Source organism: Polypterus senegalus, chromosome 13 (genome assembly GCF_016835505.1).
Source record: "Polypterus senegalus isolate Bchr_013 chromosome 13, ASM1683550v1, whole genome shotgun sequence".
NCBI classification, from domain to species: Eukaryota; Metazoa; Chordata; class Cladistia; order Polypteriformes; family Polypteridae; genus Polypterus; species Polypterus senegalus.
In genome coordinates, this window is record NC_053166.1 from 156938976 (window position 1) to 156954291 (window position 15316).

Consider the following 15316-nt stretch of genomic DNA (forward strand, 5'->3'; position numbering starts at 1 on the left):
GTTATTGTTGTTTCCTTAGGAGGCATTAGCTCTCTTGGAAATGTGTTCTTTTGAAATTGTGGCACATTAAGTAACTAAACAATATAGTAATATGACAGAAAAGGCGATATCCCTCCCATCGTGATTACGGCGGTACAAGAATCACATGAGAAAAATATACTTTACTTACATTTATTGACGGTTGATGCGGTTACAGACAGGAATCATATGACAAAGACTTTTTCCAGGTGGGAATCTGGATCAACACAGTCTGCCATTTCTCGTCCCCACACTGGGAGGGTTTTCGGAACTTTGCCGACACGTGCTTCAAAGGGTTTGGCTGTTGTCCAAGCCTTTTATACTGCTCTTCTTCACTTGCTGGTCTTCTCTGTCTCCAAACAAGGGCAGGAAAGGGCTGAACTCCTCCTCCACAGAATACAGAAATAGCATAATGCCTACATGCCGGTTCTCATTCTCCCAACAAGGAAAGAAGATTTTGTACTGACAGAGGACAGAAATACTGTACAGTAATCCCTCGTTTATCGCGGGAGATAGGTTCCAAGGCCGGCTGCAATAACTGAATTTCCGCGAAGTAGGAACACCATGTTTATTTAACAATTTAACGTGTATTTGGACGTTTTTAAACCCTCCCTGTACTCTATTAATAACAGGGACAACTGTTAAGCAATATGAAATCGGTAGATAAGTTTACAGTTACTGTATAGCAAAGTACACGTACCTATATATGACGTGATGATGGTGATGAATATATTGTGCAGTAAAAATGATGACGATGAAGGTGATGATGACTTTTACTGTATTTTACGTCTCTGCCATTTCCTGGGGCTCCTCTTCCACGGTTTCCGAAGGTGTATCCGTAGTAGTAGCAGGAACTGCCTCTTTTTTTCAAGGCTGCAAAAACATTGTGATCGGCAGCTGCTGCCGCTGCTTCTTTTTTCGGTCGAAGAGCAGCTTGTAGGCGGTCATGATGTCGTCGACCTTGTTGCAAAATTGGACCGATCGAACCATATCGTCGTCCCATTCCTGTGACCGCTCTTGCTGATCCTTAGCCAGTCTGCAGCCACAGCCGCGAACGTTCTCCCTTCCTTCAACATATCCAGAAGTTTCACCTTCTCAGCGATCATCATCCTTCTTCGTTGGCGTTTAGGCTCAGCACCAGCCATGGAAGAAGGAGCACGTTTGGCAGCCATTGCAGGGGGTGAATATTGAAGCGAAGTTCAACACAAAGAAACCACAAAAAAAATCACACACAGTACAGTGTAAAGTAAACCGCTCGGCGAGAAAGCTTGAAGTGAAATGGCCGCGACAGAGAGACAAGGGGTGGTGCTGTGGGATCTGGGCATCGGTCAAAGCACCAATCACGGGCCCGATTAGAAAGCGGGAAGCTGTGATTTGTCGTCTCCGTCCCATGTACCAATCACAGCCCGTGTTACAACGCACTTAGTCACCGAACTTGTTTTGTTGTTCTTAGACTAGGAAATACTACTACTATATTTAAAAACCCGTGAATCCGCGAAAAGTGAACCGCGAAGTAGCGAGGGATTACTGTACTGTGTTTAAGCTGACTATACAATCCTCCAGTTGTCTTTGGCTGTCTAGTCTGTGCTTGGTTGGCAATTCTAAATGCTGAGCCCCTGTGTGCCAAACTTAGCATACACATGTGAATGTAGACTTTAACAGTGTTGTTCAGGACAGTGACATAAAATATCCATCCATCGTCTAACCCGCTGAATCCGAATACAGGGTCACGGGGGTCTGCTGGAGCCAATCCCAGCCAACACAGGGCCCAATCCTGGGCAGGGTGCCAACCCACCGCAGGACACACACAAACACACCAAGCACACACTAGGGCCAATTTAGAATCGCCAATCCACCTAACCTGCATGTCTTTGGATTGTGGGAGGAAACCCACGCAGACACGGGGAGAACATGCAAACTCCACGCAGGGAGGATCCGGGAAGCGAACCCGGGTCTCCTAACTGTGAGGCAGCAGCGCTACCACTGCGCCACCGTGCCGCCTGACATAAAATATTAATGAAAAATTTATTATAACAATTGTGCCCGAACCGACACTGACTGGACACGGGAGGCACGTGTAAAATAAACAAACGTTTTCCCCGTAATCCCTCCAGCCACAACACAGTCCCTAAACACACAACACACAACACAATCCACCACTATCCTCTCTTCCACCACCACTCCTCCACAAGCTTAGTCCTCCTCCTCCCGACTCTGGACCCCGAGTGGTGGTCGCACCCCGAAGTGCTCCAAGTGGTTGATTGCTGACATCCCGCTGCACTTCCAGGTAAGGCAAAACCAGTGCCCAAAAGGGGCCAGCCGCTCCTGTTGCAGCACCCCCTGGCGGCGCCTGCGGAACCCCACAGAGCTGCACAGAACTCCAACTCCCATGAAGCCCCGGGGGAGTCCGAGGCACCGCTGCAACCCAGGGAGGCTGCCATCTAGCGTCCAGGGGGAGATACTGGGCTTCCCACCCTTGTCCCCAAGGCAGATGTATTGTCAGATTTCTATTGTTCTATTGTATTGTATTAAGGATTTGTTCTGTTCTGTGCATTGTATTATATTGACCCCCTTCTTTTTGACACCCACTGCACGCCCATCCTACCTGGAAAGGGGTCTCTTTTTGAACTGCCTACCTACAAGGGTTTTTTTGGGAGTTTTTGCTTGTCTTCTTAGAGAGTCAGATCTGGGGGGCTCTCAGAAAGCAGGGCCTGTTAAAGCCCATTGCGGAGCTTCTTGTGTGATTTTGGGCATATACTTCTGCCACTGTCTCTATTTATTCCTAGGACTCTAGATTTATTTATTTAATTATTTATATTCAATAATTTATTGTGTGTTTTTTTTTGTCTGCGGGGACAACATGCAAGCAAGCATTTCATTGTACGTGGTACTTGTACTTGGACACATGACAATAAAGAATTGAATTGAATTAATCCAAAACACATGAACTGGAAATAATAAACGGCAGAAATGGACAAAAGGCAAAAAGGCCAAAAAGAGTAAAATAAATAAACTCAAAAAAAGAAAACCGAGATCAGGGGCAGAAACCTAAACCAACAACCCCACCATTTACCTTCATTGATGTCAGTTTCCCAGCAGGCCACTTCCCGTCTTGTGCTGCGTCTACCGAGACTGGAACTCCGTTAGTCAGGAGAACAAGGAGCCTCGCGTCACTTTCTTTTGTCCTCCATGTCAGTTTAATGAAGTAAAAATAACGATGATTTATTACTCGGTAGAAATCTCGTTTTTTAAAGTCTGAGCCAGTGCCTGTGAAACTGACCGGGGAGCTCCATAAACGGCCTGCCATGTTGTCACGATGGCCTCTTTTCAGACTGCGCCACTGTGTCACTGTGCTTACAGAGTTCCCACCAGACGTCACCGATTTCCAAAGGTGACATTTAACAGCGCCACTTATAGACGTTTAATAAAGTTTGACGTTCGATGGACAATATACACAATTCTTGCACTTGATTATGAATTCTAAACACGTATGTACCGTGTCCTGTGTGACGTTTCTCTCGGGCCTCCCATCCAGGTAATAATCCCTGCTCTTCCCTGGTCGGGATGCCACAGAGAGTAAATAATAAGCAAATCCAGTTAAGACTTTGGACTTCAACGCTTGAGGTTGTGGGTTCAAATCCTGCTACTGACACCACTGTGTGACCCTGAGCAAGTCACCTGACCCGCCTGTGCTCCACCTGGAAAGCCACAAAGACTTGGAGCCAACTGTATCTGAGATGCTGTGAGTCACCGTGAACAAAGGCATCAGCCAAAGAAGTAAATGGAAGTTCTGTATACTCTGTGGGTGTGGGTGGAACCCCTCCAGGGGGCGGGGACACGATTACATCACCTCTGAAGGACCGCCCACCACCTTTAGCTTCTGGCGTAGGAGGCGGCTTTGTCGACTTTTTGCTTCTGTTCCCCTTTTTTTATTTCTTGGATTTCATATTAGGACTTATTTAATTCAAACCTTGGTCTGTTTTTTTTTTTAATTAAGTATTCTTGCTGGATTTGTCTTATCAAGCCAGAGGCTGATGGTAATTCTCTCCCATGACAAAGGCATTGTTGTGCATTTTCTGAATAGAAAGTATATTTGGTACTTCTAATAAGCCAGGCCCAGTTTTAGGCCTGTTCAGGTGGTAGTTGAAAGGTTGGCTGCCTGGGGTGAGGCCATCTCTAGGCAGGATAGTGAAGGTCCTGGCCTGCTTTGTGGGTCGAAGCCTTACACCCCTGTTCACAGCAGTAAGAGTAAACTCACTGACAAACTTCTCATTTGAATTTTCTTTCTCAGGGCATTATCTCCGACCTCTTCCCCGGTGTGGTCCTCCCAGCACCCGACTATGAGCTCTTCCTGCAGGCCCTGCATGACAACATTAGAAAAATGAAACTCCAGCCAGTGCCGTGGTTCATCGGGAAAATCATTCAGGTTGGCTTCATCATTCTCGATGCCCGTTTATCTCTTTCTAAATTTGGAAGTCAAGAAATGGCACGGAGCAATGGCCTTAGTGTACTTCGGCTGCCAGTTTACAACTCCTTATATGACGAGGTGACCCTAAGCTGAGCCACGATGTGTGCCATCCATTCCACTCTCAGTCTCGGTTGTCTGGAGGACTTTATGCTCACCTCGTGCTCCTTAATCACACATGCCAGTCCTGGGCTGTGACAGCTTTCTATCCTGAATCCAATCATTGGCAGTGTGGGTCCAGAGTGGGTCGAGGAGGGGTGGCATTCACTCACCCTCATCAGGTCACTTTCCCACTGAGCTTGTCTTAAGTATCCCAGCTACTTGTCAGTTTTGGCAGCTGCTGTCACCAGGGCCGTCTTTACCCATGGGCATGCTGGACAGTTGCCCACGAGCATAAGGGCCCCATGCTAATCTACTGTATGTATGTTGTGGCTTGCTGGGTAGTTGTGTAGGTAGGGGTCCCAGTGCACTGCTTTGCCCAGGGGGCCAATAAGTGCTATTAAGGCGGCACTTTGCTGTCACCCACACTGTCCTCGTCTGGAAGCCTCCATGAGCTGCATGTGCAGTGACCTTCCACACTGAGGCACTGTGACACTTTACTCTGGTATTGTCATCTGCTAGGGGCGCCAACTGAACTGGCACCCTGCTGGAGATTGTTGGTATTACAAGCAGACAGAGTGGGCCTTTCATCTGTGTGATTACCGTTGGCTGAATGCCCTCGTGGTTCTGTCCATGCATACAAAATGAATGAAGGAAGAGGCTCTATCAAGGCGTGTTTACTGCCATCCATCCTCGGTAATGAAGAGCCGCACAGACGCGCTAACATGAGGTGGCTGTCCTCGGCCACATTTTATTTTCCCATTTTCTCTTTTCTCGCCTCCTCAGATTTACGAGATGATGCTGGTGCGCCACGGATTTATGATTGTCGGAGATCCCCTGGGAGGAAAGACCTGTGCTTACAAAGTGCTGGCGGGCGCGCTCGGTGATCTCTGTGCAGGTACGGCCTTTAGCTGGGGGGGCCACTGGGGGGGGGGCATCGGAGGAAGAGGAGAGGGGGGGCACTGAGCTTTCCACATGTATAATTTGACACTCTCTGATTTTATTACTTGCTAAGTGCCTTTGAGGGGAGGTAGAAAGAAAGAAAGAAAGAAAGAAAAAAGAAAGAAAGAAAGATTGTTCATGTAAAGTCCATGGTGGGCACGATCACAGTTAGGGGGTCACAATGCACAAAGTGTTCACATTTATTCATTTAGCTGACATTTTTATTTAGATTGTCTCTGTTGTAGAATTCAGTCAAACTGGGGATTGCAGAACAAACACTTTCAGCCTTTCACACGGCGTGGGTGACGTCATTCTCTGGGTTGTTCTTATTTACAGGATCTGTCAAGGGGATTCACCCCCTCAGAAGTTTCATATTTAATAGTTAATAATCTATCTATCTGTCTATCTATCTATCTATCTATCTATCTATCTATTGTGAAGGCCGCTCTATATAGCGCCTGACCCGGCGCAGACCACGCAGGCTTTATTGCACTTCTTCAGCCTGTGGACGCACGTCTTCCCCGTGTCCCACAGGCCCAACACAGTCCCAAAACACTTACAATAGAGCACCAACAACTCTTCCTGGCACCTCCACTCCTCCCAGGCAACCTCGTCCTCTACCTCCCGATTCTGGCCTTGAATGAAGGAGGGTTCGCCCTTTTATGGTCCACCCGGCAGTGCTCCGGGTGCTTGACCAGCTGGTCTTAATTGAGCCTCTGGGTGGGGCTGGTAACTCGTCCATTGCGGCGGCTGGCTCTCCACAGCACCCCCTAGCGGCCACCCCATCTCCCAACCGGCCTGTGGTGGGAAGACTGGGGAAGGACCCACGGCCAGGGAGGCTGCCCCCAGGCGCCTGGGGGAGGCATTGCACTGCCCATGGTGGCTCACCCCGGGACATATGTAGCAGAGGCGTCCCGGCCGGGCATGGGACCCGGCTGTCCGTCACACTATCTATATGTGTGTCTGTACACTGTATAATTAATAAAGAAGCAATTGTGTTATTTATATACACACACACATACATACATACATACATACATACATACATACATACTGCAGATAATGTCATAAATTATATAATTATAATATAATATATATATATACTGTATATTTATAATTATATTATATAATTGTGTTGGAATCCGAGGGGACGGGGTACACCCCCCCCAAAAATAATTCCCCAAATACGGCAGACTTGAAATGAATCAGAAGACTCAGTTCACTTAATTGGGTAGTTTGAAAGATTCAGATCACTAAAGTGAATCAGGTGCCAAAGTGAGTGGTCTCTTCCTCTGAGGGGTCTCAATATGTAGGCCACGGGTGTTCCTGGAGGGCCGCAGTGGCTGCAGGTTTTCATTCTAACCCTCTTCTTCATTAGTGACCACTAATTAACTTCTTTTGCCTTTGTCTTAATTAACTTGACTCCACCCCCTTAGTTGTTTCTTCTTCCCTAATTAGCAGCCAAACAATAACGGGACACAAAACGAGCCGCCACATGACCAGCTCACCTGCGCCCATCACAAAACATCTGAATATAAAGAAAGGTGAAGGTCTCGGCTCACCAAAACATTTTGATGGAATAACCCAGAAAATCAACAGTTTTGTAAATGTCTGCTGTAGCAGAATGAGAGCAGCAACAAGCCATGGAATTAAATAACGAGTTTAATTATAACAGCAAAAATCAGCCTCGCATTAAGAAACTGGTTGCAGTGAATTTGGTTGGAGTTTGAAGCCCCAGTTTAGCTGGTCATCTGTCAACTTGTCCCACGTGTCATTTCTGTTTGGCTGCCATTTAATGAAGAGAAGAATCAATTCAGAGGACTGAATCCTTAACAAAAGGCCTATTAAAATGAAGGGATGTGAAGTGAATTAGCAGCGGAGGCCTGGAGTTCGACACCACAGGGAATCTTCCAGAAGGGGCGGGGCTTCTGGGGCTGCATGAGGTCAGGTGTCTTCCAGGCTTTGCTCTTTAGAACAGTGAAAGGAAAAAGAAGAGGAAGTTAGCAACAGCGCCCTCTCTCTTCTCAGGGTGGCACCACCTACCTGTAAGTCCACGTGTCATTACAAGGAGCATTAACAGATCTTTTTCCTATACACGAAATTTCATAAAGTCTTTGTTCATAGTTTAGAGAGGGGGCTATCGTGTATGCTTTATTTATATAGCGCCTTTCCCATGCATAAAGCACTTAAAGTAAGAGAAAATACTTGTGCCCACTTAATCCTGACCTGGGTCGCCTTCGGAGCCTAACCCTGCACTCATAGGGCACACGGCAGGAACAACCCCTGGAGAGGGCGCAGAGCGAACACACACACAAACACACACACACACACACACACACACCCCTCACATCAGGGGCCAGTTTAGCGTCACCAGTCCACCTACCCAGCATTCCTTTGGACTGTAGGAGGAAACCCACACAGACACGGGCAGAACGCGCCAACTCCACACAGGGAGAACCCGGGACGTGAACTCTCGGCACTTCTACCACTGTGGCGCTCATAAAAGAAAGACCGCTAATAAAATGTCAAATAAAGGATGAAAACGGGGGTCCGGCCTGCTTTAAATGGGTGGATTAAGCCCCCTCTCTTCTGTTTTAAAGCCAAACTGATGAGTGAGTCGGCCGTGGAGTACCGAGTGATCAACCCCAAGGCCATCACCATGGGTCAGCTGTATGGCTGCTTCGATCCGGTCAGCCACGAGTGGACAGATGGGGTCTTGGCGACCACCTTCCGCGAGCAGGCCAGCACCACCAGTGAAGACAGGCAGTGGATCATTTTTGATGGGCCCGTCGACGCCGTCTGGATTGAGAATATGAACACCGTGCTGGATGACAACAAAAAGGCAAGTGGGCCTCGAAAGGCCGTCGGGGGGCTCTCACTGACAGATGGGCATCTGGTTGATTCTTTGCTTTGTAAGGCGGAATTTGTTAAATTCCTATTTCATTTTGTCGAGTCCCCCACCCGAAGCAGACAGCAGCTCAGCCATAATCAGAGAGTCTCCGAGCCACCACTGGGGGGTCCCAACTCAGCCATCGACTCCTGGTGTCAGGTGCCCACACTGCCTTGAGCCCAGCCCACGCTGCCTTGAGCCCAGTAAGAAAGGTGGCACAGTCAGGTGGATTGGGAAAATCCCAGTTCAAACCTCTGCCTCCCATTGACTACGGTAGAGTAGAGAAGGGGGAACTGGACCAGTAAATGAAGACATTTGAAACTGGGAGGACCCCAATTCAGATCTAAATCGGGGGCACTGGACTGTAAGCCACAAGATGGGGGTTCAGTTCACCTCTCTGACGTGCTGGCTGACCCGGCGGTGCTTATGTTACAGCACAGTAATAGTTAATGGTGCCGTATTGTCACCTTGTAAGTCACCTCAGCTGTACGAGCCCACGAGCTGCACAACAACGTCACAGGAACGCGTCAGAGAGACCATCACGTCTACAATATACAACACACTTCACTTTATACACAGCAGCATCTTTTAATAATGCAGTCCAACGCTAGAAAGTGCATTTATAACAAGCTGTGATTTATATAGCGCCTTTCTATAGCGAATCCCAACCTTGCAACCTTATAGCTACCATCACTTTATATAGTGCCTTTCTCTAATCAATAACAGCCTTAAAGTAATTTTAATCCATTCTATTTTATATAGCACCTTTCTATAGTGAATCACAACCTTACAACCTGAATGTTATAGCTACCATCACTTTATATAGCGCCTTTCAACAATGAACCACAGCTTTTCATGTTGCATTTTACTTCATTATTTTATGTTGTAACTTTTCTCTAATGAATGAAGTGGATTTTACAGCAACCAGCATTTCATATAGCGCCTTCCTCTAATGAGTCCCAGTCCTGAAAAATATTTTGAATACATTTTAGTTTATATGGAATGTTTCTATAGCGTATCACAACATTTGAAATTGCATTTTACAGCAAGCTGCGTTTTATATAGCGCCTTTCTATAGCGAATCACAACCTTAAAACTTGGATGCTATAGCAACCATCACTCTATATAGCACCTTTCACTAATGAGTCACAGTCTTGCAAATTGTTCTTTTTATTACATTTTATTTTATATCGAACCATTGAGGAGTGAATCAAAAGGTGAAAAATGGGATTTTACAGCAAGCTGCACTAATATAGCGCCTTTCTCTGATAAACCACAGCCTTACACATTGCATCTCGCCACACTCTGCTTTGTACAGCGCCTTCCTATAATGAAGAAATTGCATTTTACAGCAAGCTGCATTTTATATAGCGCCTTTCTATAGTGAATCACAGCCATACAACCTGGATGTTGTAACTACCATCAGTTTATATAGCGCCTTTCTCTAATGAGTCACAGTCTTTTTATTACATTTTATTTTATATTGAACCACTGAGGAGTGAATCAAAAGCTGAAAAACGGGATTTTACAGCAAGCTGCGTTTTATATAGTGCCTTTCTGTGATGAAGCACAGCTTTATATATTACGTTTTACTACATTATTTTATGTTGTACCTTTCTATAATGGATGAAGGGGATTCTGCAGCAACCCGTATTTATTATAGTGCCTTTCTCTAATCAGTCACAGCCTTAAGGTAATTTTAATACATTTTATTTTATATAGCGCCTTTCTGTGATGAAGCACGGCCTTAAAGTAATTTTAATACATTTTATATTATATAGCGCCTTTTTGTGATGAAGCATGGCCCTGCACGTCGCCCCCCCCCACCACACATTGTACCTTTCAATAATGATTCACAACCGTAACAACATGGATGACAGAATCGCTGCCTTTCAAGGGGCGCTGCTCCTTCCTTTAATAAATCACACACTCAGCCACTGGATTTTTACAGCCAGCACCTTTCATTCACGAGTCACCACACCACCTTATGCGCTGCCTTTTATTTTCTTCTTCTCAAACACCACCTATGATTTTCTATAGCGCCCTCCTATTTTGGGGACTGAACTATAGCAGCCCTTAGGATTTGCACCCATGACGTGGTCTCTTTTGCAGTTCTCTGCCAGAGCCTCTGGGCCACACCACACAACAGGAGCACACGAATGGCAGAGCTGCCAGTTCACAGCCCACTGTTGGCGGCTCGCTACCATCTTTTACCATTGACTGGATGCCTGCTGCTCATTTTTCGGGGGGGGGGCACCGGCTGGCATCCCTTTTGAAGTCCTCCGTTCCCCGTACTTATGGCTCTCTGCCTTTTTCTTTCAGCTTTGCCTCATGAGCGGTGAAATCATCCAGATGAGTCCAAAGATGAGTCTGATATTTGAGCCAGCGGATCTGGAGCAGGCGTCCCCGGCTACAGTCAGCAGGTACCCTGAGCCCCCCACTTAACAGCAGGTGACAGTCCCAGCTGCTTCTTCTCCTGTGACGCCAGTGTTTGTCCCCACTGTACAGGTGCGGTATGATCTACATGGAGCCCCATCAGCTCGGCTGGGCGCCGCTCAAAGACTCGTACATGGAGACCCTGCCAGACACGCTGGGCGCTGAACATCGAGAGCTGGTAATGAGGCTGACGTGACCGCTGACGTGACATGATGTCCTAAAGTCGCAAAACCTCGGGCTTGGTCTGTCACCCCCAAGGTGCAGAGTGAAAGCTAAGCTAAGCAGGTTTGACCCCGGGCAGTACTTGGCTTGGGAGACCACCCAGGAAAAGCTTAGGGTTACTTTAGGAAGAGGTGTGGGTGAGCCCAGCAGGGGGCGCTTAAACTGGGGTCGCCGAGCTGTAAACACGGGAGCCGTCCTTCAGATGAAACGTAAAACTGATTGGTAAGAGAGCCGAGGGCATCCCCAGTGTCCTGGCTAAATCGGCCCACCATGACCATTCTGGCCCCCTAATCACCCCCTGTCCCTTATTGGCTAACCGCCTAATAGGTAAAGTGTGGTGAGCATACTGGCACAGGAATGGCTGCCATCACCTCATCCGGGTGGGTGCTACACATTAGGGGTGGCCTGACATGGCTGCCCACTGTCTATGTAAAGCTCTTTGAGTGGCGCTATATAAATAACATTAATTATTACTATTATTAAAATGGAGCTGTGGTATTGAATGGAGAAGTTGGGAGTGGCAGAGAAGTACGTAAGAGTGGTGCAGGATATGTAGGAGGGGAGTGTGACTGTGGTGAGGTCTGCGGTGGGAGTGATGGAGGTTAGGGATTACTTCAGGGATCGGCTCTGAGGCCTTTCTTATCTGCAGTGGTGAAGGACAGGCTGACAGACGAGATTAGACAGGAGTCCACGTGGACTGTGATGTCTGCTGATGACATTGTGATCTGTAGTGAGAGTAGGGAGCAGGTTGAGGAGACCCTGGAGAGGTGGAGATATGAGAGGAGTGAAGGTCAGTAGGACCACCAAGACAGAATACATGTGTGTGTGAATGAGAGGGAGGTCAGAGGGGTGGTGAGGATGAGGAGAATAGAGCTGGCGAAGGTGGATGAGTTTACATACTTGGGATCAACAGTAGAGAGTAATGGGGAGTGTGGAAGAGAAGTGAAGAAGAGAGTGCAGGCAGGGTGGAGTGGGTGGAGAAGAGTGTCAGGAGTGATTTGTGACAGGCAGGTGACAGGGAAGGTCTACAGGGCAGTAGTAAGACCAACTATGTTATATGGGCAGGAGATGGTGGCACAGGAGACAGAGCTGGAGGTGGCAGATGTTAAGATTGGCATTGGATGTGAAGAGGAGGGACAGGATTAGCAATGAGGACATTAGAGGGTCAGTTCAAGTTGGACGTTTGGGAGACAAAGTCAGAGAGGTGAGATGGCGTTGGTTTGGACAAGGGCAGAGGAGAGATGAGGAGTATATTGGGAGAAGGATATTAAGGGTAGAGCTGCCTGGCACGAGGAGAAGAAGAAGGCCTAAGAGAAGGTTTATGGATGTGGTGAGAGAAGACATGCAGGTGGTGGGTGTGACAGAGCAAGATGACGAGGACAGAAAGATATGGAAGAAGATGATCTGCTGTGGTGACCCCTAACGGGAGCAGCCGAAAGAAGAAGAAGATTATACTGGTGGTGGCCCAGTGTCACTGGAAAGGTTACAAACTACAACATTTATTTCTGTTGCACATTTTCATACAAGTGATGGAGCTCAAAGTGCTTTACAAGATGAAGAAGGAAAAAAAATATAAAAATTAGGCAATACTAATTAACAAAGAATAACGTAAGGTCAGATGCCCAGGAATGACAGAAAAAAACTCCAGTGGGCTGGAGAAGAAAAACCAAAATCTGGAGGAGTTCCAAGGCCACGAGACCACCCAGCCCCTCCCCCAAAGGGCTAACATCCATCCATCCATTATCCAACCCGCTATACCCCAACTACAGGGTCACGGGGGTCTGCTGGAGCCAAGCTCAGCCAACACGGGACGCAAGGCAGGAAACAAACCCCGGGCAGGGTGCCAGCCCACCACAGCCGGGCTAACATAAATGACCTCAATCAGTCCTCATGGTTTTCAGGCTTCATGTGAAAGAATTAGATGATGACGGCGGTCATGTGGACTTCTGGTCTTCAATCCATCCATGGAGGGACTGCACGGTGCCCTGATCAGGTGGTGAGGGTGCAGAGCCGCCATGAATGGTAACGTTAATTCAATGCATAGACAGAATATCAGAGTTACACTAAAATGAAGCCCTGAGAAAGCCGTGGGGTTTAGCAGTTTTTTAAAGAGCTCCACCGTATCAGCCTGGTGAATTTCTGTCGGTAAACTCGTATTGCAGATTTTTGGGCTGCCCGCCTCACCACTTCTTTTAAAGCTGCTAATGCCAGTGTGGAGTCCACCAGTACATCTTACTGGCTGCAGTGATGCTGAGAGTAAAAACCAGTCCTGGTGGTCCTACTTTTTGCATTTTTAAATGAAAACCTTTGTGGGCATCATAAACAGGACGTGGCGTTGTGCCCAACAGCGCCAACCTTATTAATTGCAGGGCATTCCCAGGTGCCCCCCCCCGACTAAACCTCCTTTTTAAAGGAGTGAGAAGCCCATAAAGGTTGAGGACCCCCATGTTGTCAGTCCAGCTAACGTGTCCCCCCCTTGTGTTTTCAGGTCAACGACATGTTCACTTGGCTCGTGCAGCCCTCCCTGGACTTCGTCCGCCATCAGTGCCGATTCCTGGTGCAGACGTCGCCGATTCACCTGGCGTTCAGCACCATGAAGCTCTTCACGTGTCTCTTAGGTATGTGACGGCTCAGGGGGGCTCGAGGCAGCTGCTGCTGGTGGGTCGCACCTCATTCTTGGGTCCGTGTACCAGCTGTGAGGAAGTGGCAGTCACAGCGTGGCAGATTTTCCGCTCGGTTTCCTCGTTTTTTCCTCTCCTGATTCATCACCGGCACGTCTCAGACGTGACCCGCCAGGCGGGATGTTAAATTATCTGTGAATAGCAGCTTGCAGCTGTCCCTTTCAATGAGTAGCCCTGGTAATGTTGGTTCTGGGGGCACGTCTCGGGGGGACGTTAACATGGGCTGTCAGTCACTTTTATGTGCCATTAATTAAAGATGGGAGTTCTGAAGGGCGGCAGTTTACACTCAGACGGGGGGGTGGTGACAGCAGCCGTTTGAACCCCCCCCCTTCTTTTTATAGTGGGACCATTGGAGCTGGAGCACAGTGGTCAGCCCATACTGGGCCAGCTTAGCGCACCTTCACTGGGGCGCAGGGAGAACATGAGACTCCACACCATTGGTGACCGCACTGTGCATTGAACCCGTGTCCTTGGAACTGTACCAGTCTTTTATCCTGGCGCACAGGGAGAATAAACAAGCTCAGGACCTCGAGTGCCAGGAGATGCGAGGCAGTGGCTCCTCCATACTAGTCTGCTATGGATCCTCTTATTCCATTATAGGGTCACGGGAAAGGGCCTAAAACCAGTCAAGCCCGTCTACCACATGGCACACTCACACCCGGGCTGTGCCCATTTAGAGTCTTCAGGGATATGTGAGGAAACGGAGGGCACAAACATGGAGAGAAGGCACAAACCCACAGCCAGACGACTGGGCAGGGTGGGAACTGAACCCCAGGTCCATAAACTTGGGTCTGTGGCCCCCCTGTGCCAGACACAAAGCAGAACACTAGGAAGGCACATGCCAACCAGTGGCTGTAGGCATTGTGTCCTCTAGTAGCTCCATTTTGCACCACCACAATAATAAAGCACCATATGAAGGAGTTCATAATGAATTTTGTGCCCACTCGTGGCTAATGCATTCTCCCTTGGACCCTCACATTACTTACAATAAGGAAAGGGGTAGTTTAAAATCGGGCATTGTGCCCTCTAGTGGCTGATTTGTGCACCTTAGACCTTTGTACGAGCTCGGTAGGAGAGTATTGAGAGGCCCACTATAGAAATGGCCTGCTGTGGGCAGTGTACCCCCTAATGGCTGATGGGCTGCACTTTGGACCACCTGGTTACCACCTCAGTAGACAAATCTGCCAAATGAAATAATCTTTTATTGTGCAGTGTGCCCCCTACTGGCGAAACCATTGCACTTTGGACCACCAGGTTGCCAGCTCACTTTCCACTTTTGCCTCCCTGTATGAGGAGGACTAAGTCGCTTAAGGTGGCACTGCTCATGTCACAGAAAGAACAAAATAATATCTGAAGGTACAATACTATAAAACAGCTGGCTGTAGGCATTGTGCCCTCTAGTGGCTGCATTTTGCACCACCACAATAATAAAGCACAATGTGAAGGAGTTCATAATGAACTTTATGCCCACTAGTGGCTAATGCATTCTCCATTGGACCCTCACATTACCTACAATAGGGAAAGGGGTAGTTTAAAATCGGGCATTGTGCCCTCTAATGGCTA

At 47.9% G+C, this 15316-nt stretch overlaps 1 protein-coding gene across 1 annotated transcript in view; it reads left to right on the plus strand.

Moving 5' to 3' along the window:
- dnah3 (dynein axonemal heavy chain 3) overlaps positions 1-15316 on the plus strand; it is a 302407-nt gene that overhangs the window by 226703 nt on the left and 60388 nt on the right. The window contains exons 34-39 of the mRNA XM_039775085.1: positions 4310-4444; positions 5369-5480; positions 8125-8366; positions 10737-10837; positions 10923-11028; positions 13561-13690. Of these exons, the coding sequence (XP_039631019.1) occupies positions 4310-4444; positions 5369-5480; positions 8125-8366; positions 10737-10837; positions 10923-11028; positions 13561-13690 (826 nt within the window). The remainder of the gene's footprint in view (positions 1-4309; positions 4445-5368; positions 5481-8124; positions 8367-10736; positions 10838-10922; positions 11029-13560; positions 13691-15316) is intronic.